Raw genomic sequence first — 26,613 nt, 5'->3', positions numbered from 1 at the left:
CCCACCAACAATGCACAAGGGTTCCAAGTTCAAGCTCTTCACTTTTCTGCATAGAGAAGCCTGGGCCGTCTCAGACCATCGCTCCCTTGGAGTACAGCTCCATCCTCACCCTGTGGGAAGATCCCATCCACCCTCTAGACACAGTTTTTGGAGATCTTCTCAGCCATCCTTGTCATCTCTTGAGTCATTTGGGGTTAGCACTTTCCCCTTTATTTGGTGCCTAATTCAGCCCGCCCTCGCGGTCTACTGAGTCGTCTGTGCGTAGCACTGTACTAAGTGCTCTACACGCTTAATCTTGGATAATCTCCGCGACATCCCTCTGATGATAGAGGTACTATTGTCATCTCTGTTTTACAGAGAAACGAGTCTTAGTGACATTTAGGAATTTACCTAACTTCTACATTGAGCAGGGATTTGAACTGGGCTTTTTCTGCACCCAGATCTCTAGCATTTATCTTAGTTAACTTTTTATTTTCATACAAACATCTTCCCAGTCCTCTGTGGACTTGGAGTATGTCTTCTGCCTTGTTGTACTACACCCTCCCTCTACAAAATGCAGTGTACTTAAGGATGCTCAGTAAGTAGGTGTTTAATATTTGAACAGTGAGGAGAGCAGATTTTTATTCACACAGGCCTCTAAACACAGCCCCGCATGCAAAGTTCCAAAGATGCATTAATTATACAAAAGCTACTAATATGAATGATTCTAAGCCTAACTACTAACACGAATCTCTCCTGATAAAGTATGTATCTTTTTTTATTATAAAAGATTTTACTGGAGAGAGAGAGTAGGGTGTGGGGAGAAAGGCCGATGGAGAGGGAGAAGCAGACTCCCTGTGGAGCGGGGAACCCAACAACTGGGCTCGATTCCTGGACCCCAGGAGCATGACCCAAGCTGAAGGCAGATGCTTAACTGACTGAGCCACCCAGGTGCCCTGATGAAGTCTGTATCTTTATGAGTCTATAACATATCTGTCCCTGTAAAGCATTTTTACACAAATGCTTAATGAGATTCTAAGAAATTACCAAAGTATGTCAATTACCTGGGCACAGACTATCACCGTCCCCAGTAGAGAAAGGACGTTCGGAGAGGTTCAGTGAAATCCCACCGTGGGCTGAGAAAGGAAGCCCCATGGAGCTGTGAGATTTGTTTTCTCTGTGGGTTTCTTTTCTTTGTACCACAGCCACGGAGCAACGTCCAAAAGGACTGGTAATTGTAAAGTGTTGCATAGAGCAAGGGGGTGTTATTTTATTTAAAAGCCGGAGAATAATGGTTAGGAAATTGAGGGGAAGTGGGTGAATCACTGACCTGTTTCAGTTCGGGTAGCAGCCGGAACGTGGACGGGTCGGGCTGGACGTGCGGCCCTGCACTGGATCTGGCCAGCTGTAGGCAGGAGAGGGTTTCCGAGAGGGACGAGAAACGTTTCCCTCCTATTTGGCCATTTGTGTTCTGTTTCTGCTCCTGCTGTCCCCGGAACCTGGAATGCTCTGGCCCACCATTTCCCCCCCTTTCTGGTGCCCGATTCCTATTCTTTTTTTTTTTTTTTTTTTTTAAGATTTTTACATGTATTTATTTGACAGACAGAGACCACAAGTAGGCAGAGAGGCAGGCAGAGAGAGGGAAGCAGGCTCCCTGCTGAGCAGAGAGCCCGATGCGGGGCTCGATCCCAGGACCCTGGGATCATGACTTGAGCCAAAGGCAGAGGCTTTCACCCACTGAAGCACCCAGGTGCCCCCCCCCCCCAATTCATTCTTTTAAGATTCATTCCAGGAGTCACCACTCCTGACCCTCTCCTGGCGCTGTTGTGTTCTCATGATACCCTGAACTCACCTTCGTCACTGGACCTCCCATGTTGTCCCATAATATCCTAGCACCAGTAAGCTCCTTGGGCTCGGGGACCACATCACCTTATCTTTGGTTTTCCAGAGTAACTGCCTGGTTGTTGAATGACTGACTAACCATGGCAAGCGCACAGCAGGCAGGGAGATGCGTGGTTTCTTCAGGAGTGAGGGGTCCCCTGGGGGAACCGGAAGCTGGAAACCTCGGATATGTGAGGCTTTGTCAGTGCCCGTGATAAACGTTGACAAGAGACACACCTGGGTTGTCTTTTTTTTTTTTTTTTTTTCAACTGTGCCCACTCATCCAGCTTGTTTGAAAATACCCTTCAGTTGATTTTACTTCCCTTTGATTTTTTTTTTCAAGCGGAAAACTATTTTTTATTAATAAAATTCAAAAAAATAAAGAGCATGAGGGCCATCCTTGTGGCTGTCATCCCGCAGTCTCTTTCCCTTGAGAGAGAGACTTCTGGCTCTCTTGGCTTCTCCTCTCTCTCCGAGGCTCATGACTAAGTCGTATCTCTGACCCTTATCTCTTTCACACTTGGGATGTTCATTTCCCGTCGCCTGCCAGATGCCGTGGCGAGCTTGGCCAGCATTCCAAAGCAGAATCCTTTGCTTTCAGAAGGTGCTCCTTCTTTGGCACATCTGCCTTTTCTATTCTGGGAACCGGCAGCTCTGATCATGGGAGTGAGAAACTTTGCCACCCTCACTGAACAAGTCAGTCATTTATAAGTACAGTTCACTCGAGTTAACTAGGGCTCTGAAGCGGCACCTTCCTCTCGCCCCTGCCATTGCCTTCATTTGCATATTAACTCACGCACCAGCTGCTTATGAAGTACCAGCTCTGTGGCCCTGGCAGTGTCCAGCACCGTGCCCGTGCATGGGATAATGGCATCGGACCGTGATAGACAGACGACCTGCCCTTGAAGAGCTTACTGTCTAGGAAAAAGGAGACACATAATGTAATGTAAACACTACATATAAAGACACATAAGACCCATCAAGCAATGTAATCCAGAGGCAGATAATTTCCTATGTTAGAGGGTGAGTACTCTTGAAAAAGCAGATCGGGGATCAGGAATGCCACGAGTGGAGTTCTAGGTTGTTAAGTAGATGGTCAGGGCTGGCCTCCTGAGCATGTTAGCAGAAGAAGGTGGTGAGCGAGTTAGTTACATAGGGAAGGGCAGTCCAGGCCCAGGGAATTGTCAGAGTAAAGGCCCTGGAGCAGGAGGCTGGGCATGGTCAGGGAGCAGCAAGGTGGCCAGGGTGGCCAGATCGGAGGGAGCCAGGTGGGTGGTGGTAGGAAGAGAGTCAGGGAGGAAGGGGTCCCAACCATGTAGACCAGTTGGGGAACTTGGCCATTGCCTCGGAGTGGAATGGCTGCTGCAGGGTTTTGAGCAGAGGAATGACATCTTCTAAAATAATTGAAAGAGTCTTTCTGGCTGCTCTCCTGAGAAGGGGGAGAAGTGGCAAGGGGGGGAGACAGACCCACCATTGCTTGCTGGGACCGTTGCAGTATCTTCAAATGGACCTCCCCTCTTTTATTCTTCTTGGCAAACTTCCTCATACCTCAGCGTCTTTTCTGTCATGGGCCACTTTTCCCAAGCCTGGGCTGAATCACGCCACTGCCCAACGGTCACTGCGGGAGCCAGATGCCTGCTCCGGGAATGGCATCCGAGGCCTGTTGTGATCTGGCCCCGAGCTGCTTTTCTTGCTTCGTCGTCCGTCCCTCTCTCGCCCTGGGCACTTGCTCCCGTGTCTTCTCACTTTCTGTCCAGCAAAATCCTCGTTTCCCGTGTCTCCCCTTTTCCTCTGAGCTTGTGCAGAATCTCCAAATTGGAGCACACTTCTCCAAGCTCCCACTTCCGGTTGGGGGTTTGTGTCTGTGAGCCTCACGCCGAACCTGGTTGTGTTGCGATCTCTCAGGGTCCACCCGGGTCACAAGCTCCTGATGGTAAGCTCCCTGCATTCCTCTCAGCATCTCTTGCTCCCTCCGCAGTGCAGAAAGGGGCCTTGCCTGGCTTTTGGAGCAGCTCTGATGAGCTAAAGTTTTCGGTTCCGTTTTGCAGATCGAAGCCCTGGTGAAGGACATGCAGAACCCGGAGACGGGGGTCAGGATGCAGAACCAGAAGGTTCTGGTTACCAGTGTCCCTCACGCCATGACAGGTAATGTATCTGTCCACACGCAGGAGCTGACGATCTATATAGCCCAAGGTCCAAGTGCGGCCCACGGCCAGTGCTTGCGCATAAAGCTTTATTGGAGCACATTCACATCCCTAAATTTTCTAAAAAATATTTTATTTATTTATTTTTGAGAGAGAGCATGAAAGTGAGCATAAGCAGGGGAGAGGGGCAGAGCGGAGGGACAAGCAGGCTCCCTGTTCAGCAGGGAGCCCAATGCGGGCTCGAGCCCAGGACCCTGGGGGTCATGACCTGAGCTGAAGACAGATGCTTAACTGACTGAGTGACCAAGGTGCCCCATGTCCCTCTTTACATATTGTCTTTGGCTGTTTTTATGCTACAGTGACAGAGTTAAGTACTTGTACAGAGACTGAATTATGGCCCACAAAACTGAGAATATTTACAGCCTTTTACAGAGGAAATTTGCTGATCCCTGGACCACAGACTCCTTCTGAGGAAGGGTTCAAAAAGGGAAGGAGAAAAGGAATCCATAGATCACTTTGTGACGCCATCCCTCCCAGGAGGTCATTTAAAAAGCTTTTGCTGTCACTTTCTGTTTGCCCTGTTTTCATGAAATCAGGTAGTATTAAAAAAAAAAAAAACACTCTTTGGCAGAAAAAAATGTGGTCTTTGTGTCTTTGCTCTACCCTTTCCTGATTCTTTTTGACACCCTTCATAACCACGCCACGGGGACGGCGCCAGTGTCTCTTTCCTCTGGATGTGGGATAAAGGAGCGTCATTTGAGGCTATCGGCAGAAGGGACTGACCGCAGAATAAGAATGACTTTGGACAAATGTGTTGCATGTGTTTGATGACTTTGGTTTTTCAGTAGAGAGTATGTTTCCTACTGAGACCTATTGTCTGCAGAAACAGCTTCTCAAAGCACGAGCTGGGGACTCGCCACCCTGCCCCACTCTTGGTGAACCCTCTCTCTCCCCCTCACCACAGCCTGACTGCCTTTCGCTCAAGGTGCTCTGGTCTTGGCAGAGGCAAGCTGGCTAACTGTATTCCCCTGTTTCCCTTTCTGTCAGCTTGGAAGAAGGCGTGTCTCCACCTTTTTTCCCTCAGGTGTAAGCAACAGAAAACCATCCTGGCTGTTGGGAGCAAAACAGCGGTTGATGGGAACGGGACAGAATAGCTCAGAGAAGGAAAGGAAACTCTGACCAGCTGCCCTGGGGAAAGGCTAGGAACCTGAGTCACACAGGTGCCCAAAGAGTGGGGATTGACGGGCAGACTTCTCAGGGTGGCTCTGCGTTCCCCCGACATTTAAGATGTACCTGAGGCGTCCCTGTCCCCACCCCTCTCCACTTCTGGTTGTCATTACTTCCAGCCTGAATTCTCCATGGGATCGGAAAGCCCTCAGGGGGAGATATGTTGTCCTGCTCACCTGGGTGACTCCCTTGCTCAGCCTAGCTGTTAGGGTGGCGGTTTAATAGAAGGTTCTTGAATGCGTGAGTGTGTGCTGGTCTAGCACCATGCGAGGAGTACTGGCCTTGGAGTCAGTTACCCTGGGGTTGACTCCTTCGGGCGCCTCTTTCAAGCTGTGTAGCCCTTGTCTTAATCATCTCATTTTAAAAGCAGGAATAGTAATCCCTGGGGAAGAGAATGATTGTGGGAATTCTGTGGGATGGTACTGAGCACGTGGTCAGCAGGCATGGAAGCTTGACCTGTGGTGAGAGCTGGTGACTTCCTACACTGTGTCACTTAACGCTCACGATCAAGTTCAGGGTTGATGGGACCATCTGCTTTTTTGCAGACAGAGTTTCAGCCACGGGTATCCCTCTCACTAAACTAGCACATGGCTGAGCTTGGATGTGACCCCAGCAATGTGACCCCAGTGTCCATCCTTGACCCACTGTCTGTGCATAAGCTACTTTTTCTCCTTGCACATAGGGCGCATTTGGCTCCTGGGTTCGGATGAGGCTGCCCACCCGCCATGTTTTCTCTTGTTCCTCCTGTGGGTGAATTTCAGGTGCCTTCGCAACAGGGCTCAGGTTGAAGGCTTGGACCCTGCGTCAGCACTGGTACAAGCAAATTGGGTAATCAGCTCCCAGCTCCTCGGATGGCAGGTGACCCAGGACTTCTGGGGAGGAAGGTAGCTGACGTGGGAGCCTGCCGCACTGTTACACAGAAGACCACGTGATGAGAAGCTGGTGGCCCTGTAATCTTATTTGGTCTATTTTAGGAAGCAGTCAAGTGGATGAGAAAACCCTCAGCTCCTTGGTGGAGAGCACAGATCCATCTGCTGCCTGCCTGGGTCTCTCTGTCTCTCGGTCTGTGTACCTCTGAGCAGCGTTCAAAAAGACCCCGGGGAGAAAGTCTAAGACCCCCAGTCCTAGCTAGGAGTTGATGTAGGATTTTAGATGAAGAATTTTGCTTTAGAACAGCCAACCAGGGTTAAATAAAACTAAGAGCGACAGATGAGAACCCACTGGAAGCAGTAACGGTGGGCATGTGGGCATAGACAGAGGTCATGTTTGGACACTTGTGCCCCAGGACATGGCGGGGGGAGGTAAGAATTGTGGGTTGTCCATCTTTAGCCATGCCCTGGGCAGGTAATTAAACCCAGAGGGTGTATGAGTGGGTTGTAAGGGCTTTCCCCGGAGGGGCCTGGAAGAAATGCCTCTTTACTACCGCTGAGGAAGGAAGTATTTGAAACAGTCGAGCCACAAGGACACAGGCTGTGGCATGTCAGACCCAGATCCTTCCTCTCTGTATGTTCAGTGGGCCAGTTCCCATGCAATCAGGGCCAAGCTTGGCCTTTGTAAAGCAGGCTGAAATTGCTGGAAAATGTGGTCATTGGTGTCTGCAAGATGGCGTCTGAATGGGGGTGCATTGTTCCGAGGGCGTCTTGTCTTTCCTCGGGGCTGCTGTTGCCCTCCTCTTCCAAGGAGCCTGTTCTGCTTACGGGGCTGCAGGGCCCAGGGTGAGACAGAAGCATAAAGTTTCCTTGGGGTCCAGCGGCAGTTCTGGATTGTTGGTGGAGCTTGGCTTGCTTGGGTCCTTAGATAAATCTGAATCCTTGATGGACGTTGGGAAAGGTATGTGCTGTGCTGAGTGCTGTGAAGTGTGTAAACCTGGCGATTCACAGACCTGTACCCCTGGGGCTAATAATACATTATATGTTAATAAAAAAAAAATTAAAAACAAAAAAATCGGAATCCTTGGGGGACGGGGTGAGGGGTGCTCGTTCTCTCCTGACCTCTCCTGGTCTTATCCCTGTCTGCCCCTTCTCCTTTTTCTCCCACATCAGTCTTTACTCTGCATTGTCCCCAGGCCAGCCCGTAAGACTTGTAGAACCCAAGACTACAAGTGGAGTCCACACCCCCTTGTCTGAAGTTATAAATCAGCCCACAGAGTGTTACCAAATACGTCCCATTCTCCTGCTTTGATCAGAGTACCTTTACAATGATCTGAGAGACCAGGTCTAAATTTAGAATTTTTGGACTCTTTGGGAGTCTGCCTATGGAATTTGGGAGCCTGGGCAAACCATCCCCTCACCCTTAGCTCGTTCCCACTTTCCCTCCCATCTTTTGCTCCGATTTACCTTCACGTGGCCAGGCTCCACCTGGGTCCCCACAGACAGCATGCCCTGGGTCCGGTTTTTTCCCAGTGTTAAGATGTGGGCTGTTTGCTTCCTATCTGATGACAGTTAGTCCATGCACAAATTGCTGTAAAGTAAGAAAATAAGTACTACCAGAGAGGTAAATGTCGCAGGTGTATGGGAGACGTTCAACAGGAAATCTGGCTGGAGTCAGATCCTGGATGACCCTGAATCATGGGCTGCAGGATTTGGAGTCAACGTCGTGGGAGGGGTCGGGGAGGGGAGCCCCTGAAAGTTTGGAGCAGAAGAGGGACGAGATCCCAGCTGAGCCCAGTGGAGACCAGTCAGGCAACAGCATGGAGGAGGGAGTGGAGGTCGATGATTTGCTTGGAAGCTCTGACAGTGGCCAAATACTTCTGGCTTGCAGGAAGTGACGTTCTTCAATGGATAGCCCAGCGGCTTTGGATCTCCAATCTGGGTGAGTGATTGTCCAGCACCCCGGCAACAAGGAAGCTATGTGTGCCCAAAGAATCCATGGAGGGTAGAGACTAAAGGGAGGCTTAACCTTTGTCTCTGAGGAATTGACATCAGAAGACAAGGCATTTACATGCAAAACAGCCCAAATCAAAAGTGAAGGCGTGATTAATAGGGGGAAAATAATTGTTTCGTACAAAATATTGAGCGCACATGAATAATGGATAATTGGGGAAGCATCAGCCAAGACAGAATTCTTGGAGGGGGTGATGCCCACAGACAGCTGGTTTTGAAAGAAGGGGTGCTTGTGAATTGTGGAGGGGAGCCCCGAGCAGTGGCGTAGAAATGGAATAAATGAGACAGGGAGTGGGAATGAGAACTTGGGAGAAATGGCTTCAGCTAGGTGTGGAGAGCCGCGGAGGGATAGGGATCTAGTAGGCATGTCTACAGATTCCAGGCTTTTTAAAAAAGATTTATTTATTTGAGGGAAAGAGAGAGAGAGAAAGAAAGAGCTTGTGCAGGGAGAGGCCAGATGGAGAGGGAGAATCCCAAGCAGTTTCAGTGCTGAGCCTGACTCAGGCTCGATCCCAGGACCCCCAGATCACAACCTGAGCCAAAAGAAAGATTCGGATGCTTAGCCAATGGAGCCATCCAGGCACCCCTGAAAATTCCAAGTTTTATCTGGGAGACAAGTAATAGGAAGCCATGGGGGAGTTTTGAGCATAGCAGTATGCATTATAACCCTGATGCAAATCCAGAAGCAAAACTTTTCCAAGCATAGTGGAGGTTGTTGGGAATTAAAGTAAGATGTGGAAGAGTGGGATCTGGACCCGGGATGCAAGCAGGATTGAGCTTGGGGTAGAAGTTGACAATAAACATGGCCTTCTCTTTCCTTTCCTCTTTGAGTGAGGAACTTTTGGTCGGTCAGAGACATTCTCTCCCTGCTGCTGGGGACTTCTCCAGACCCAGAGGCCCAAGCAAGCTTCTCTAACATCTGCAGGGAACCACCTGTGGTACCCATTAACATTTGGGTTCATTGGTTCTCCCTGGACCTGGGAGTTGTCATTCTTAGGCATCGGGTTGTGGAATCTTACTATTACCATGCTCCCCAGCTTGGCCATAGCCAAGTTCAGGAACTGCTGCCCTCACTTCTTGGATGAAGTGCTGTTAGCATGGGGGCACCTCTCCTGGAGTGTGGGTTGCTTTGTGGAGTCGGGAAATGAGCTGTTTCTGCTTTCGGTGTCCGCTGTTGACTTCCATGTCTTACTGTTTCTTCTCAGAGGCACAGAACTTGGGCAACTTTATTGTCAAGTATGGCTACATTTACCCCCTGCAAGATCCCAGGAATCTCGTTCTCAAGCCTGACAACAGCCTCTACCGATTTCAGGTAGGTCTTGGCCTTGACCTTGGTGTTCATATGGGATTAATCTTATCTGAGAAGGTAATTATGTGGCTTCATATCCTCCCCAGAGCAGAACTTTCAGTACTTTAGAAATGGTGGGGGAGGGGTCTAAGGTAGTTACCTCTTGAGCCACAGGTCTGGGGGCCCAGGAGGACAGTCACAGCCCAGTGTTTAAGCATGATTTCCTGGTTTCTTTTGTAGACGCCGTATTTCTGGCCCACCCAGCAGTGGCCGGCTGAAGATACAGACTATGGTAACACCCCCCACCTTGCTTTTGGTAGTGCTTAACACACTGCTTATTTACTTGCCACATTTTGGTGACATTTGTCTTGCTGTCGTCATGAACTTTATGTCAGTTCACATCTGTTTTGGGAGTGTTCCCAGAGAAGGGAGCCAGGGTCTGCTGAGACCTCCTCCCACCAAGCCAAGCACAGCAGCCTCACGCATGGAAAGGCTGCAGAGGCAGTTTTAAAACATGATGATGATGGAAAATACCTTTGCTTTTTTCCCCAGCCATCTATCTAGCCAAGCGAAATATAAAGAAGAAAGGGATTTTAGAAGAATATGAAAAGGTACAGAGATGCTTTCAAGTGCAAGTTATTATAATTGGAATAAAGTCTTGAGCTGTTTTATTTCTGCTTCTCCCTTTGCTACATCATATGTACCTCATCATCCATCCCTCCATCCATTATCTAGCCATCTGTCCATCCATCCATGCATCCATCCGTGAATCCATCCATCCATCCATCCATCCAACCATCCATCCATCCATGCATGCATCCATCCAACCATCCATCCAACCATCCATCCATCCATTCAACCATCCATCCATCCATCCATCCAACCATCCATCCATCCATCCATCCATCCATCCATCCATGCATCCATCCATCCAACCATCCATCCATCCATCCATCCATACAACCATCCATCCATCCATCTATCCAACCATCCAACCATCCATCCGTGCATCCATCCATCCATCCACGATCTACCCAACCATCCATCCACCACCCATCCACCCTTCATCCGTCATCTGTCCATCCATCCACTATCTATCTATCCACCATCCATCCATCCACTTTTTACCCAACCATCATCCACCATCCACCCATCCATCCATCTACCCTTCATCCATCATCCTTCCATCCACCAACCAACCATCCATCCATCCATCCATCCATGCATGCATGCATCCATCCAACCATCCATCCAACTATCCATCCATCCATTCAACCATCCAACCATCCATCCATCCATCCAACCATCCATCTACCCATCCATCCATCCATCCATCCATCCATCCATCCATCCAACCATCCATCCAACCATCCATCCATCCATCCATGCATCCATCCATCCATCCAACCATCCATCCATCATCCATCCATACAACCATCCATCCATCCATCTATCCAACCATCCAACCATCCATCCATCCTTCCATCCATCCATCCGTGCATCCATCCATCCATCCACGATCTACCCAACCATCCATCCACCACCCATCCACCCTTCATCCGTCATCTGTCCATCCATCCACTATCTATCTATCCACCATCCATCCATCCACTTTTTACCCAACCATCATCCACCATCCACCCATCCATCCATCCACCCTTCATCCATCATCCTTCCATCCACCAACCATCCATCCATCCATCCATCCATCCATCCATCATGCATCCACCATTCATCCATCCGTTTAGAAGTAAATTCCTCCCCCTTCAAACTTCAGTTTCTCCTGCTGTGATTTAAGCTCTTGCCTCAGTGGCTACTGGACACACAATAGCTATTATCTACTTTTTGCTGTTCTACAACAATGAGACAATTAATATGCTTGATAATAGATATTATGTGATGAACAGATTTGAACTAGAGTTTGTGATGGGAAAACAATACTGTAGTTTTGTTTTAGGCCAGATGAGTCAGATTTCTCAAAGAACACACCCTCACCCTCAAAAGGCTAGACTTCCAGGCAGACAGCAACAATCTTGCTGTGTTTTTATTCTTTACAAACATATTTTTGGAAAAGCCAGCATCAAGCCAATGTTACGACTTGTCTTTGTGCATCTTTGTGATGCTCTGTCATTGAATATTGAGTTTCTGCATTTTCTCCCACTCTCTCCTCCTCTTCCTAATCATATTTGGGATATTGTTATTTTTTTAAAAAAATCAAAGCCAGGTTGTGGCTTTTGTTGTAAAGGTTTTTTGAGAATTTGGTGCTACCCTTTGAATGAATGTCTTTGCAAAGCTGGGATGAGAGATCATGTGGTTGAGGCTAGGTAGCTGCAGGGCCAGAGGCATGCCCTCATTGACTTAGAGCTTTCTGCCTTCTGCACACCGGTATGTCACGGGGCTTAGTGTTCTTTTTGTTTTCCATTTCTAGGAAAATTACAATTTCTTGAACAAAAAAATTAACTACAAATGGGACTTTGTCATTATGCAGGCCAAAGAGCAGTACAGGTAAGTGGAAGAAAACGTTTGTCCACTGGCTGTCCTTCCTTCCTCCCTTCTTTCTTTGTTTCTTTTTATTAAAACAAACCTTTCTTGGGCACTTACGTGTCCGGCAGTGGGCTGGGCCTGGGGAATATAAAGGCACAGTCTGGGGTCAGGTGGATGGGCAAATAGGCTGTGGCACTACACAGAGGTGAGGGCCTCGCACAGGAGTGTCCAAAAGGAGCTTCAGGAAGGATATTGAACCTGGAAGCTGCATAGATGTTTTCCAAGAATGGTGGTGGTGGAGGGAGAGGAAGGTGAGGTGTGAGGAGGATCTTCTAAGCAGACAGAACCAGAGTCTGGAGTCAGAAGATCACCTGCTTGATGCAGTTGAATAGTGTAGCTAAAGCAGAGAGCAGGGAGCCTGGGACTGAAGGAGTGAGACCCGAGATGTCAACCGGAGCAGGTCGTTAGCGGGTTTTGTGCTAAGGGCCCTGAGGAGCCATAAAAAGCTTAAGTGGGTTCGTGTGGAAGAACCACCCACTGCTGCTCTCATTTGCCTGCTGTCCACTTCAGAACTAGAGCCAGAAGTCCCTGGACGGCTCTGCCTTGTCTCTGAGAGCCATGTGTACATGTTGGAGAGAATGAATCAGTCAGAACGAGGTCAGACTGTTGTAACAAACAGCCCCGAGGTCCTGGGAGCACGAAACCACGGGTTCATTTCTTGCTTGCGTTACATGTCCACTAGGGTTAGCGGGGGCCCCGACGTGCCTTGTGCCCACTCCAGAAGCCATGCTGAAGGAACAGCACCATCCAGGCTTTGCCTTTTGTTGGAACAGAGGGAAACAAAGCCTGTGCCGGTCACAAGTGATGCATGTCACTTCTGTTCACAATGCATTAGCCAGAGCAGCTCCTCATATGATTGTGACAAACTTCAAAGGTATTTGGGTAGGGATGTATGATCCTACTGTGTGCCTGTCACATAGGGGAGTGAGAATACCAGGAGACCGATACCAGATAGTACCAAAATGGGTAAGTCTGGAGGGCCCAGCCAGTCACTCTGGCAGGTCCAGTTTCTGGAGGGTCTGCCTTTGCTGGTGCATAGTTAGGCTGGACAGCAGGCTATCATCAAGTGACCTTAGGATCAGAGTATTAGGGATTGTGAGGGCTCTCTAGAAAATAAGATATATATGTATGTATGTATATCGAGAGATTTATGATAAGGCATTGGCTCACACAATTTCACAGGCTGAGAAGTCACAAGACCTGCATTTGGCAGGCTGGGGACCCAGGAGTCAATGTTTTAGTTGAGTCCGAAGGCAGGAAGACTGATGTCCCAGCTCAAGGCCATCGGGCAGGAGGAGTTCCTTGTCATTTAGGGAAGCAACATCCCCTTTGTTCCACTCAGGTCTTCAACTTAAAATACTTTTGTCTGAAAACACCCTCCGGAATACACCCAGAATAATATTTGGCCAAATATCTAGGCGCCCCATGACGCAGTCAAGTTGACCAATAAAATTAGCCATCACAAGAAGTGAGCACTGTTATGCAGGAGAGCCAGTTTGGGAAACACAAAATTTCTAATTGCAGATGGTTTTATTGCCTCCAAGGGGAAATATCTGCTCTGAGCCTTGAGATTCAGGTAAAGGAGCATTACTCAGAGATCTGGCTTGGGCCTTTCACCATTGACATGTTTCTGCCCGGCTATGTCAGAGACAGAGCAGCTGCGGGGAATGCTCTAACTTCCCATCACTTGTATTTGTTCATAAGGCTTCATTTGGCGAGCTCTGCTTATGGTCTCCAGTTTGGAGTTTCTGCTGTGTTCCACACTGAAATGGAACCTCCTCATCCTCCTCCGGCACTCTACTCTTAGCAGGAAGGATAGCCCAGTAATCCCCAGGACCGCAGATTCTGACATAGACTTTTCAGGACACGCTAGCTGCCTGTGCAGTTCAGGGCTATTTTCAGTGGCTTTCACATGCCCCACCACTTGGGCTTTGGCCTCAGCCTAGATAAAGCTCCACGCTGCACATGTCATAGGACATCCTCCCCTCCATCCCTTCCAGATACCTTGGGATGAGAAATTTATAAAAGGTTCTCACCTTCTGAGATACTGGCTTTTCCCCACTGATTCCATTGCTTGACTCAAAGGCTGCCTCCGATTTCAGATTTTGTGTCTTCAGTGGCTAATTTTGTGTGTCAACTTGTCTAGGCCACAGCGCCTAGATAAGTGGCTCACTACCAGTCCAAGATGACATTGTAAAGTTATTTTTTAAAAATTTTTGATATTTAAGGAATCTCTATGCCCAGTGTGGGGCTCAAACTCACAACCCCGAGATCAAATCTCATGCTCCACAGACTGATCTAGCCAGGTGCCCTGTAAAGGTATTTTTTAGATGAGATTAACATTTAAGTCAGTAGTCTTTGAGTAAAATAGATTACTTCCATTGTGTGGGTGGGCCTTGTATAATCAGTTGAAGGCCTTAAGAATAAAGACAGGTTTTCTGAGGCAGGAGTTCTGCTTCTAGGTTGCCTTTGGACTCAGATTGCAACATGTCCTGCAGAATATGGACTTGCCAGCCACCTCAATTGTGTGTTATTCCTTAAAATAAATAAATTGTGCCTCTGTCTATCTATCTATCTATCTAATCTCCTACTGTTTCTATTTCTCTGCAGAGCCCTGATTAATACAAACAGAGGGTCTTAGCACAAAGCTGGGTTGGCTCATGAAGCCAGCCGTTTGTCATCCTAAGCCTCTCCACACACACCTCTTTTCTGAACCCCAGACTCCCTATCTAGCTACTTAACATTGCATGTTGATGTCACATCTCTAACTCACTTGTTCGTATTTGAATGTTTCTCTCCCCCCTACCCCAAACCTCTACCTCTAGTGTTACCCACACCCGTGCAAGGGACCCCATTTTCCTCCCACCCCCAAAACCCCCATGCCCAGTATCTAGTCATCCGGTCCTGTGGGCCACCCCTGGCAAAATTCCTTCCACCCTACCTGCCCTCTTCCATCAGCCCGCACCTCCCTGCCCCGGGACAACCACACACCAAGTGCCGTAAACAACAGACATTTCTTTTCTCATGGTTTGGGAGGTTGCGAAGTCCCAGCTCAAGGTTATGGCAGGGCTTAGTTTCCGGCGAGGACTCTTTCTGGCTTTCAGATGGCCGCCTTCTTGTGTCCTCAAAGCAGGACAGGGAGAGAGAGGGAGTGTCTCCTGTTATACCCATCACAGAAGCAATGCCAGGAGGGACCATTGTTGTCAGTTAGCCACTCGCTCTATGGCCAAGTCCCTCTGCCGTGGTAGAGACTGCACGGTGCCTCAGGCCATCTGTGTCCTACCCTCCTGAGGCTGCAGGGTCATTAACCTGGTGGAAGATGCAGTTAGGCTGGCAAAGGGAAGTGGGAATGACAGTGTTCATATTTAATTTCCAGAGGAGGTTAGCACAACAGCCCGTCCGTGAGCGGGCACATAAATCTGCCGTCCCTGTCTCGGGGAGGGCACATGCGTCATCCCACGTTGCCCTGGCAAACAAGCATCCGCGTGTGAGTGCAGGTCGCCGTGGAAATGGTGCTGAATGAGACCCACGGCGCGATTGTTCATGTGGCCTGGGCTTCCGTGGGAGGGAAGCGCGGCATTGTTTCCTCTCCGTCGTGGGCAAAGGGGGAGACAGAGATAAGCGGAAAAATAAATAGCCTTTTATGATCAGTGAGGTCTGGAAAAACCCTGAGACGGAGCAGAAGGGACAGGCAGGGAGGCACACGGACCCCTCCGCCCTCCTCTCCCAGGCCCAGAATTTTCCCTGGCACGGAGCGCAGGCATGGCCAGACGTTGACGACGCTGTTTATCACCGCAGGGAAACGTGAAGCCAGGGGTGTCAGATGTCAGCCCAGAATGTCACCCACACCCGCTGCAGGGGTGCAGGTGGTGGGGGTCCGATGCTGGGGCCAGTCACGCTGGGGTGGCCACACGGCGGAGGCTGCAGGCGGGTTCGAGTCCCACTCTGCTCCTTGCTGACAGCGTCACCCTCCGCGGGAAACATTCAGGCTGTCTCTGCTTCCGGCCCTGGAGCCTCTAAGTCTGGGGGACGAGGTCCCTGGGGGGATTAAGTGAGTTCGTGCTCGTGTGATACTTGCATTTGCCGTGATTATGATTCTGGCAAACACAGATTACTTGGACAGGCGGGGAGAATGGTCTGGGGCATCAGGAATGGGGTACATCACTGAGCAAAAACATGAAGTCTGACTGGCCTTTACGTGGCTTTTGGCTTTTCAGGACCGGAAAAGGAAAGGACTAAGGCAGACAGGTATGCATTGGATTGCCAGGAGAAGGCGTATTGGCTGGTCCACCGATGCCCCGTGAGTATCGGCCTTCCTGGCCTCAGCGGCCTCCCTCAGCTCACACCTCCCCCACCCCCACCCCTGTACTCATCACCCCTTTGGCCGGTCCATTTCCCACGGGGGCTGCCACGGAATCAGCACGAGTGCGTCTCTTGGTGTTGGGTCAGCGTCTGAGCACCTCTCGGTGGAAGAGGACAGAGACTGCCTGCGTGGAGTGAGCTCACGGCTCCTCGGGTGGTGTTGGGTCTAAGCAAAGTGACCTCTGGGAGGAAGCCAAATGAGCTTGTCCTTTAGGAAGGCTGGATTTTTTTTTTTTTTTTTTTTTTTTTTTTTTTGGCCGTGACACCTTGGAAAAAGAATACAAGAAGAAAAAACTAGAACCCAGGCTCCCCGTAAGATGCGGTACAGAACTGGAAGTCTGCACAGCCCAAGCCAGGCACTGTGTCTCTTGCTTCCTCTCCTTTTCCTTTTGCAGCTTCGTCCCCAGCAGCTGCGGTGGGAGGAGGCGAGAAGGAACAAGTGTGTGCAGAGCCTCATGCCTTAGAGCACATTGCGTGTCTGGCTCAGGGACTTTAGGGGCCCAGAGACACAGGCTGGGCATAAGTAATGTAGCTTGTTATGCCTCGTTACCGGGAATGGTCACCCACTGGGGTTAACCCTGCTGCCTCAGTTTCCACCTGGGGCAGACGTGGGTACTGCCGACGGGTCACTGGAGGTGGGAGATGTTAGAGAGATTCTGGAACATGAAGAGGTCAAAGCGAGTGTTCTTCCTCTTCGTCCTTTAGTTTCCCTGCTTCTCAGCTGACCACATTCTCAGGACCAGAAAGTGACCTGGGCTGGTCACTGTGCCAAAGCTTTTGGATCTTGGACGTTAGAACTCATCAGATTTTGGCCATTTTGCTTGTTTTCTTTCTAAACTTAAAGCAGATAACATGTACGGTGTTCCATCTGTGGGGGTGTTGGTTTCCATGCCTCACTGCTGAGATTAAGGTCCTGGGGTTGATCCCCAAGAAGCTCGTTTGGTTTTGCTTTGTTCCAGGACTCCTCTAGACAAATCAGTTAGCTGATGCCTGACATGGGTCCGGAGCTGGGTGAAGGAGTCCACGGCTGGGATGAGAGGTTTCTAGAGAAACAGCCAAGCACACGTTCCCCCCCTCTCCCCACCGCCTCATTGTAGCTCAGGAGTGAGATCTTTGTAGGACAAGGACACTGGCATTGTTCAGCCTGCCTTCTGTCATCTGTTCCTGAAGGGGGAGCCTGGGCGGGGATAAGGGCACAATGAGTGGGGAAGCCACTCATTGGGCAAGACACCCTGGTGCCCGTGGCACTCATGATGGGGAGGGGACCCTGCTCCTTGCAGGGTGGAGACTGGCTTCGCGTTACTTGCAGAGACCCCATGGTGGGGAAATGCCGATGTGACTGCGTCCCTGGCAAAGTGGCATAGACTGCTGGTGCCCAGAACCTGCCCTGGGTCTCTCTCCTCCCCTCTGTCCCTGAAACCAGGAGACCCATAGGGGACGAAGTGCAAAACAGATGATCTGAGTTTCCCCCACTTCTCCGGGGACAAGCTCTTGGTCCCTGTACCAGGCAGATGGCTGAGAGGTTCTTCACAGTACGATGCTGAACTCCCTGAAATTTGACCATGTGACTCTCTGATTACTGCTTCCGCCATCACCTGCCCCGCCTCCACTCCCCCCTTCTCCCCCACTGCTGCCACTTCCTCTGCCTCCATCATCATCATCACCACCATCACGGCAGACCTGAACTGCACACATCACTGTGTGCTGGGCACTGTGCTGGGCTTCACTCCGCGTCTGTTCTCTTCATTTCATCTTCACAGCCCCGGGTAGAAGGTGCTTCTATTCATCCCATTCTGCAGATGGGAAAGCTGAGGCTCAGGGATGTTGCTAGAGTTGCACAGCTAGCAAGGGCCAGACTGCAGAGCACTCTCTCCTGGCCCCTGTGCTCTTCTGCCTCCCCCCACAATGGCTTGGGATGTCTTAGGGCATCAAAGTCCTTGGTCATCAGACCATCGCATGAGTCCCTGCTGCCTTAACAAGACACCAGGGTTCAAAGGTAGCCAGTCCCTCTTTGAGAGCGCCGGGGAGCCGAGTTCTCAATGAGGTTCTGATGTCCCTGGAACCGTCGCAAAACCCCACGGACACAAAACTGTTTTTTCACGTCCAATCTCTGGAAGTGCTGTTTCCTGGGTCCAGACTGCATGGACGGTCCAAGATGGGGCTGGGCTGCCTGTGGGTTCTGCTCTCCCAACTTCCCTTAATCACCGGCAGCCTCTGGGCGGGGTGCTCTGTTTGAAGGGCATCCTGCTGGAAGTCTGTCTCAGCCTAGAAACTGAGCAGTCTCCCTGACAAACCCGCGAAGCCCGGGAGCTTAGGGGCTGTCAGACCATCTCCAGGAGACCCAAACAGACTGTCAGTTTGGTGGGAAGAGAGCCAGCCAGGCAGACTAACTTTTGGCTCCATGAAGCGTGCAGCAGCCGGTCTGTGTACCGTCTGTAACCGACTGTCGTAGCACAGGACGCGGCTTGTCGTCCCGCAGCGGCTCCCCCGTTCCCTTGTCTGTTCCTTGATCTGTGAAACCTTCACGGGCTCTGACTCTGTGCCGGCCAAGTTTGGTGCTGAGCATAAAATACCCGCTAAAAATCATCGCGCACTGGCTGTGTGTCCGTGGTAAGCTCTCGTTGTGGACGATCCTGTTCACCTGATGGTGATGCTGGTGAGTCGGGAGTCTCGCCACCCCCAGCATTCAGATGGGGCGACCAAGGCTCAGAGAAGGCCAGGAGGTTGCACAGCCCTGGGGTGTGAATCTACTTCTGTCTGATGGGCTGCTGCTCTAGGAGGGGACGCCCACGTGAGTGTGGTGTCAGATGCTGTATCAGGACATGATCGTGGGCAGAGGCCAGGCCCAGATGTGGGTGGTGGTGGCTGAGGGATGTGACCCAACCCCCATCCTGAGCCCAGATGCTGCCTGGGACTCAGCATCCAGGTCCTGTGGGGACAGGGTCTAGAAGGGGAGAATAGCGAAGGAAAACGATGTTCCTCTCTCGTTTTTTACCCAAGTGAAAGAGAGTGCAGATCTGGACGGGAGGCAGACAGTTAATTGTGTAAGTCAGCAGAGAGAGAAGGGTTCCCTTAGAGACGTCATCTGGGGGCCTTTGGTGCATCTTTGCGGCACTGTCGGTGACTTCTGAGTCTCAGAAGTGAAGTGGACCCGAAGTCACAGAAGTCACAGTGGACCCGAGGATACGGTCCACTCACATAGGGACTGTGGATATGTGAAGACCATGGTCCAGGGACAGTGGCGCTGTGTGCTCTAAACCACAGGGTCTCTTGTCTGAATATCATCTAAGTGGCCTTCCTGTCTACCACCAACACCGACACTCACCAGAGAAGAAGGTTCTGCCTTCCGTTTCCGGTTGAGGTCGAGCTAAATGTCCCACAACAGAGAAACAGCAGAATAGATTTAAATAAATAAATAGATACATTTAAATCTTTAAACATGAGAAGATATCCATATGAGGGAGCATTAGGAAGCTATTAAAAATTTGTATTTTCCAAGGCCATTCATTGACCTAGAAAAATGGCCCAACCTATAACGTGATGTCATAAGTTATGATGACAGAATCAGACATATTCTGTCTGATTCAAAGGAAGAAAGAAAGTCGACATCTAGTCTGTGGGTGTCCACCCTGTACCAGGTGGGGGTATTTGAAGGATGAGCCAGGACAGACAGTGGCCTGTGCCCTCGAGGAGCTGACAGCCTGGTGGAGAGACAGATAGACGCGAGTGCGCAGGCAAATGGTGTATGGAAAGACAGGACAGCTGGAAAGAGGCAGGGGCCCTGCGTCAGCTCAGGGTCTGGGCGCAGCTCCCCAGGGAAGTGCTGTTCCAGCCAAAACCCATCTCCCCACCGCTGCCCCAGCTCTGCCTCTTTCCCCTGCTTTGTTTTGTTGGTACAGCTATTTGGTCTTTTATATTTGTGTTCCGTCCCATGCACCAGAATCGGCTGAGCTGATACATTAGGGAAAAGAGTGATGATGGAGAACAGAGCAGGAGAAGGGGCAGGAGGGCTTGGGAGGAGTGCCACCAACAGTGTCCTTCAGCTCCCGGAGGGTGCTGCTCTGGAATGCTGATTCTGGGGATGTCGCCTCCTCATGGAGCAGTCGTGGGGGCGGTACAGAGGTTCTTTCCTAACCTAAATGATGGTGCATTTAGCAAATTGTCTCTTCGGCTTATGCCCGGGGGTGTTCCCGGGGCGTCACACCCTGGCGCTCACCGAGGGAGGGTTGGCCGTCTGTGGGCTGTCTGCGTGTGGCACTGGGGCTGGGTAGGTCTTCGTGTCTCCTTATCCGCTAGCAGCCCACCGCAGGGATTGCCCTGGTTTCCTGTGCACTGGCAGGCAGCTCTGGGTCACCTGAGTGTCGATCACCCTCACCAGGCAGAAACTACATCAGCAGTGGTCGTGGGGAGCAAAGACTTGATGCTACCTCATGAATGGATGGATGGATGGAGGGTGGGGAAGGGAAGGAGCCAGCCAGCCTGGGAGTCTTCCAAACCAGCAGGAGGCACAAAGGCAGCTGCCTGGGCAGTTCTGAAGTCAGGGCAACTGGGGAGGGGACCATGGCTCTGGAGAGTGACTGACACCTCGGAGATGCACAAGGGCAGGGACACGGATGCAGGAGACAGGGCAGTGGGTGCACCTGTGAGTGCCGGGGCAGCCAGAGTGATAGCGGAACATGGGTCAAGTTCAAAGGAAAGATTTGGAGAACTAACTCAAGACTTGGGCAGACAACTGCTCCGAAGCTGCTGAGGTTGTGAGGGCCAGGAGCGCAGGCTGTGTGTGTGTGTGTGTGTGTGTGTGTGTGTGTGTCTTCAGTTATCCCAGGGGGATTTCTTTGTACCAGATGGAAAGGACAGTTCCTAGAACTCACTTTAGGGAAAGGCACAGATTCTGATGACCCTCCTTTCGCCCCGTCCCGAAACCCCCTCCCCCTTTGCTAGGTTCCATCCGTGGAAGACTGGCTTGGACTTCTGTATTGTCCCTTGTAGCACTTGTCACAACTGTGATTTATCATTTGTGTGATAAATTGCCAAGTGCCTTGCCCACGAGACCAGAAGTGCCTTGAGATGCCAGCTGGAAATGTCTGGAAGTGTCACATTCCCCACAGGCTCCCAGGCTGAGCACGATGTCAGCTAAGGGAAGTGCCTGATAACTATTAGTTGGTGGAGGTCCACCTCTGTGACAGCGGGGGTAGGAGGGTGGGGTGGGGTGGGGAGGTGGGGGGTGGGGGGTGGGTGAGGACAGCCACGCCCTTAACCCTGTCTTTCTCCCCACCGATTTTCCACTCTGTTCTTTCTTCTCTTTCTTGCCTCTGCTCTGTACCCAATATGTGCCCCCCATGGTAGCCTGCTGAGCTGAGTTGGCCGATTTAGCAAGTAAAAGACAGGATGCCCAGCTAAGTTTGAATTTCAGATAAACGGCAAATGATTCATGTCACGTTATTTTGATGGTTATGGTATGTTTATATCAAAAGCATATGGAATATATTTTTACATAAATCATGTATCAAAATTATCTGTCATTTGTCTGAACATCCAGCCTAACTGGGCATCCTGTATTTCCCTCGGCAACCATCCCTCTGGACCGAACATGTGGGTGAGCTTGAATCTGATGGGGGGAAAGCTCAGCGGCCTTCTACCTCAGTATAGTGGGCCTGGTTGGTCCCATGTGCTGGGAACTTGATGGTGGCCTGAAAAAAAACTAACAGAAAAGAACATAGAAGACCCAACTTTCTGGCCAAGGAATTGGGAGAAGCCAAGCAAGACTGGCTGCAGATTTGGTTTCCTGATCGAGGAGGGGACTGGTAATGACCGAGGGTCCCCCTCTTTGGGCCAGGCCTTTACAAACACCATCTTAAAATGAATACAAGCCCTTGCTCAGTAATTGCTACCCTCTGCTGAGAGCTTTGCACATCATCTTGTTAAATCCTCGGCAAGAACTTGACGGGTAGGAAGGAACATCTCCATTTCTCAGGAGAGGTACCAAGTGTAGAGAGAAGTAGTTTCCAAAGCCTTCCTCACCGCTAGGAAGTGGCAGATTGAGGGCTGAAACCCAAAGGTGCTGACTGAAACCCAGATTCTCCAAAGCACTGCCTTCTAAGTTGGGGGGTGGGGAAGGAGCACTGCTAGAGGAGTCACAGTCCCATGTACTAATTTCAGTGAACTCTTGAGTTTAAGATTTATGCATTCTTCTTTCCTTCCTTCCTTCTGTTCATCTATCCATCTACCCATCCGCCCACCCACCCATTTCATTCATCCGTCCTTCTATCCTTCCTTCTAACCACCAACCTGTCCATCCTTTCCTTCCATTCAGCCATCCGTCCATCCATCCATCCATCTATCCATCCGTCTGTCCATCCATCCATCCATCTATCCATCCATTCATCCATCCATCCGTCCATCCATCCATCCATCCATCTATCCGTCCGTCTATCCATCCATCCATCCATCTATCCGTCCATTCATCCATCCATCCGTCCATCCATCCATCCATCCATCTATCCGTCCGTCTATCCATCTATCTACCCATCCGTTCTCCCAGCACCCTACACACTTACCCACCCACACATTCATCCTACTGTGTTGGGTTCTGGGGTTGCCGTGGGGGTGGAACAGCCCCATGAAGCTTCCCAGCTCCCCCAGAGGGTCTTACAACAGCTGTGGTCCCCCATGGGCTAAGCCACAAGCCCTTCTCATCTCAGTCTCATTATTGGCCGTTTGACCAAGACCCAAAGTTAATCGAAAACTGGAGATTCTTCCAGGGGTGGTTCTTACACTCTTTTTATTCCATTCAGCCGGGAATGAACAACGTGCTGGACTATGGCCTGGACCGAGTGACCAATCCGAATGAGGTTCAGGTAAACCAGGTAGGTCTCGGCTGCATACTTTGGGTAGGGCCTGGGTCGGTCGAGTTCTTAGGCTGGGAAGGTGTCCACACGACTATTGTCTATTTGTCTCTATTGGGACAATGATGTAGCCCTTTTGGGAACTGCCAAAAAGATATCTTGTGGTGCCCGTGCCAGGGAGGGGGCAGGCTGTGACCAGGGTCTTGCGTGATGAGAGACGAGAGAAAGTGGAGTACAGGTCAGAGCAAATGGGACGTAGGTGGTTGGGTTTCAGATTTCTTCTGAGGCAGATCTCCCTTAGAAAACTTGATGAAAATTATGTACCCATTTCCTCCAAAGATGCCCAGACAGATGTTTTACCCACAATTCCAGCCAGTTCCCTGACCTCCTAGAGACTGTAGGTCCCAGGCTCAAAACCCTTGAATCAACTTTGGGTTTAAACTTTAATCCACATGACCCAGAATGTCACACTTTTCTTTTGCATCTCAGTAGGGCAAGACCTTTGCAAAGATTCTCTTATGCTTTTAGTTTTAGAGGGACCCTTTTCCCAAATGGGCCACCACTTATGATGGGTGGCCATATTCCCCAAGACAGTGTTTTATTTAAAGAAATGCAGTGCATGAGCTATGGAAACGGGGGGCATTGAGGGTAAAGCTTCTCAACCATGGCACTGTTATTTGGGGCCAGATAATTCCTTGGGGGGGGGGATTTCCTGCATGTCCTACAGGATGTTTGGCAGCACCTCTGGACTCTGCCCACTGGGCACCAGTAACTCCATGCCTTTCCCCGCCAGCCTCCCATTCCTGACAATCACAGATGTCCCAGACGTTGTCCACTGTGCCTGGGGAATACGAGGGCCCTGAATGAGAACCGTGGAGCCTAAAACCCACTTGAACTAGTCTTACATGGTTCTGTGGCTTTCTGTCTAATGTTGTCCATGGGCAGCAAGGGGTCAAGGACATTTCAGCCTCGTGTGTCACCTCTAAGCTTTGGCAGTGCCTAACAGTTTGAGTGGAAGATGGGAAGAATATGCCAGAAAGGAGGAAGAAGGCAGTCTGCTGGGACCTGGAACTCAAGGGTCCAGTGCATGAGACAGAGGCGTGGGTTTAGGGATGGAGTTCATGTGGCGAGGGGACATCGAGTCCCCGGAGAATGTCCCTTGCCCACAACTCAAAGTGACCCTGCCTTTAATACATGTATGGGGCTGTCAGCCTTCATCCCATTTTCCACATTTACCTCATCAGATGAAGGATAATTGCTGAGGCTTGTAGGCTTGGTTGCTATGGAAACAAAAGCATCAAGGAAAATACTGAACCGGGGACGAAGATCTGCTTTTTTTTTTTTTTTTTTTTTAAAGTGGATAACTGGCAGTTCTGGAAACCTCTGTGGTGTGGAGGGAGGGGAGGATACAGGTAGAAAATCACATCACTCTACTCTGACCCCAGCCCACTGGGATTTGGCTTACCGTGTGTGTGTGTGTGTGTGTGTGTGTGTGTGTGTGTGTGTGTACACATGTGTCTGTGGTGCAGGGGGCCTTACCCTCCAGCTCTGGCAGGACAGCCAAGGAGCTGAGGTGCTCTCTCCTCCATGCTATTTGGGGAGTAGCTCCCAAGAAGCCTGGCCAGACCCCTTCTCACTGGAAGCATCTTTAGGCTCACGGGCAGTCAGGCTGGGAGAAGAGCTTACCTTCTGGCCTTCTGGCACTTTCTACCCACTCCTTGCCAGATGCCGGCGATACTGTCACCCCGAGTCAGAGCACCAGACAGTGTGTGAGGCTGGGGGCTGTCCCTCCCGCAGCCATGTTTGGCCCGGGGGAGCGTACCCTTTATTTACCTTTCCTTTCTCTTTCTCTCTCTCACCAGCTCTCTTTCTCCTGTCTGCACTTGGGCTGCTCTGGAATATTCCGAAGAATAAAGCACCGTAATTCTCATGCGAGCGGGGCCTGTGCTGCCCACCAACCCCAGTGTGTGTCAGGCCAGCCACTGGGGGGACGGAGGCTGGTGCCATGTTTTGATGTGTTGGCAGCGTCCCCACCGACTGATTAAGTGTCCTCCGTTCTCCCCGGTTTGTCTGCTCTGAGGGGGAGAGGGTCGAGAGAACGTGAGGTGTCTCCGTGAGGCCCTTAGGCATGCAGAGGTTCCGGATTTTTGTCTCATTCCAGAGAAGGGCTCTCATTCCTGGTTTGAAGAGAGGCCATTTCTGAGAATTAGTAAATTCTTGAAAAGCCTGCCTGTTTTCCTAAATGGAGGCAAATAACACAAAAGAAGTGAACACCAGCAAGGGTAAGAATGAGGCTGTTCGGTTGTTGGTGTCTGGGGTTCCCGGTGACCCATCTCGGCAGGCTGGTGGCTCCTGGTTTGGTGTGGCCACTGAGCCCTGGGAGGAGCTGCCTGTGGTCCCAGGGCCACACCCAGAGAGTGTGTCCTCTCTCAGTTCCCATGACTTGGGGCACACACAGCCCCATAGCCCCATCTTCCATCTTCCTTTTACTTCACTGAGGAGACAAAATGGCGGCCGGGCACTAGCCTGGCCATGGGTGGTGGTATGCCCGGGGCTGGCCCTTCCTCTCTTGACCCAGATAGGGTGACCATAGTCATTTTCTGATGAGGCCCACTGTGGTGTGCTGAAGAAAGCTTTGACCTCACCGTGAGTCCCAGCTCAGCCACTCCCTGGACATGTGATCTTGGACAAGCTCTTGAGTTATTCAAAGCCTTAAGTTTCCTTATCCACAAAATGGGCATAACAGTAGCTCCTTCCTCAGAGGATTACATGAGATCATTTATGCAAAGTCTGTAATGGTGTCCAACATGTGGAGGTACTCCATGGACAGTAGCTGTCATTATCCCAACAGTCGCCATGCTGTGAGGTCATTTCTGGGATGGTGCAGGAGAGGGTCCTGGACTTTTCTAAAGGACAGAGAGGGAATGGGATTGGGGAGGGGAGGGCTGGCTTAGGAAAGAGAACGGACTTCCATATTGGGTCCAGGTCAAATTCCTGGTTCTGTCACTTATTGGCTCCATGACTTCCCAGGCCTCTGGCTTTTGCTCTTTTCTGATCCCACGATCCACCCCCCTCACCCCAACCACACCTTTCCAGTGTGCCCCCAGGGTCACTATCATGGGGGGAAGACCTGGGCACTGGGCCACAGTTCCACACTCAGTAGGGCTCTGCTCTTGGGTTCATTTCGCCTGGCACCACCTTAACATTCTTACTGCTTTCTTTGGACGAGGGGGTCCTGCAGGTGCATTTTGCACCAGGCCCTACAAATTACAGTCTGTCCTGCCTCCACCCAGATCAGGAAGCTCATGGCAGGACAGACAACCTCAGGTGATCACAACCTCAAATTCTTGAGTCTTTGGGCAGGGAGATGCGTCCCATCTCTTGTCTGCTTTGCATTAACCCCATCAGTCCCTGGACCTCCTGGTTTCTGACTTTTGACCCCCTCTCTGCTCTCAATGCCT

General features: G+C 50.6%; 1 protein-coding gene across 1 annotated transcript in view; it reads left to right on the top strand.

Moving 5' to 3' along the window:
- RGS9 (regulator of G protein signaling 9) overlaps nt 1-26,613 on the top strand; it is a 71,028-nt gene that overhangs the window by 6,309 nt on the left and 38,106 nt on the right. Inside the window, exons 2-10 of the mRNA XM_032321856.1 lie at nt 3,909-4,005; nt 7,992-8,042; nt 9,319-9,425; nt 9,642-9,693; nt 9,954-10,012; nt 11,830-11,906; nt 15,079-15,096; nt 16,179-16,245; nt 23,102-23,173. Coding sequence (XP_032177747.1) covers nt 3,909-4,005; nt 7,992-8,042; nt 9,319-9,425; nt 9,642-9,693; nt 9,954-10,012; nt 11,830-11,906; nt 15,079-15,096; nt 16,179-16,245; nt 23,102-23,173 — 600 coding nt within the window. The remainder of the gene's footprint in view (nt 1-3,908; nt 4,006-7,991; nt 8,043-9,318; nt 9,426-9,641; nt 9,694-9,953; nt 10,013-11,829; nt 11,907-15,078; nt 15,097-16,178; nt 16,246-23,101; nt 23,174-26,613) is intronic.

This window comes from Mustela erminea, chromosome 18 (assembly GCF_009829155.1).
Source record: "Mustela erminea isolate mMusErm1 chromosome 18, mMusErm1.Pri, whole genome shotgun sequence".
Lineage (NCBI taxonomy): Eukaryota > Metazoa > Chordata > Mammalia > Carnivora > Mustelidae > Mustela > Mustela erminea.
Note: the sequence above shows the minus strand (reverse complement) of the source record. Positions and strands in the feature narration are given on the sequence as shown.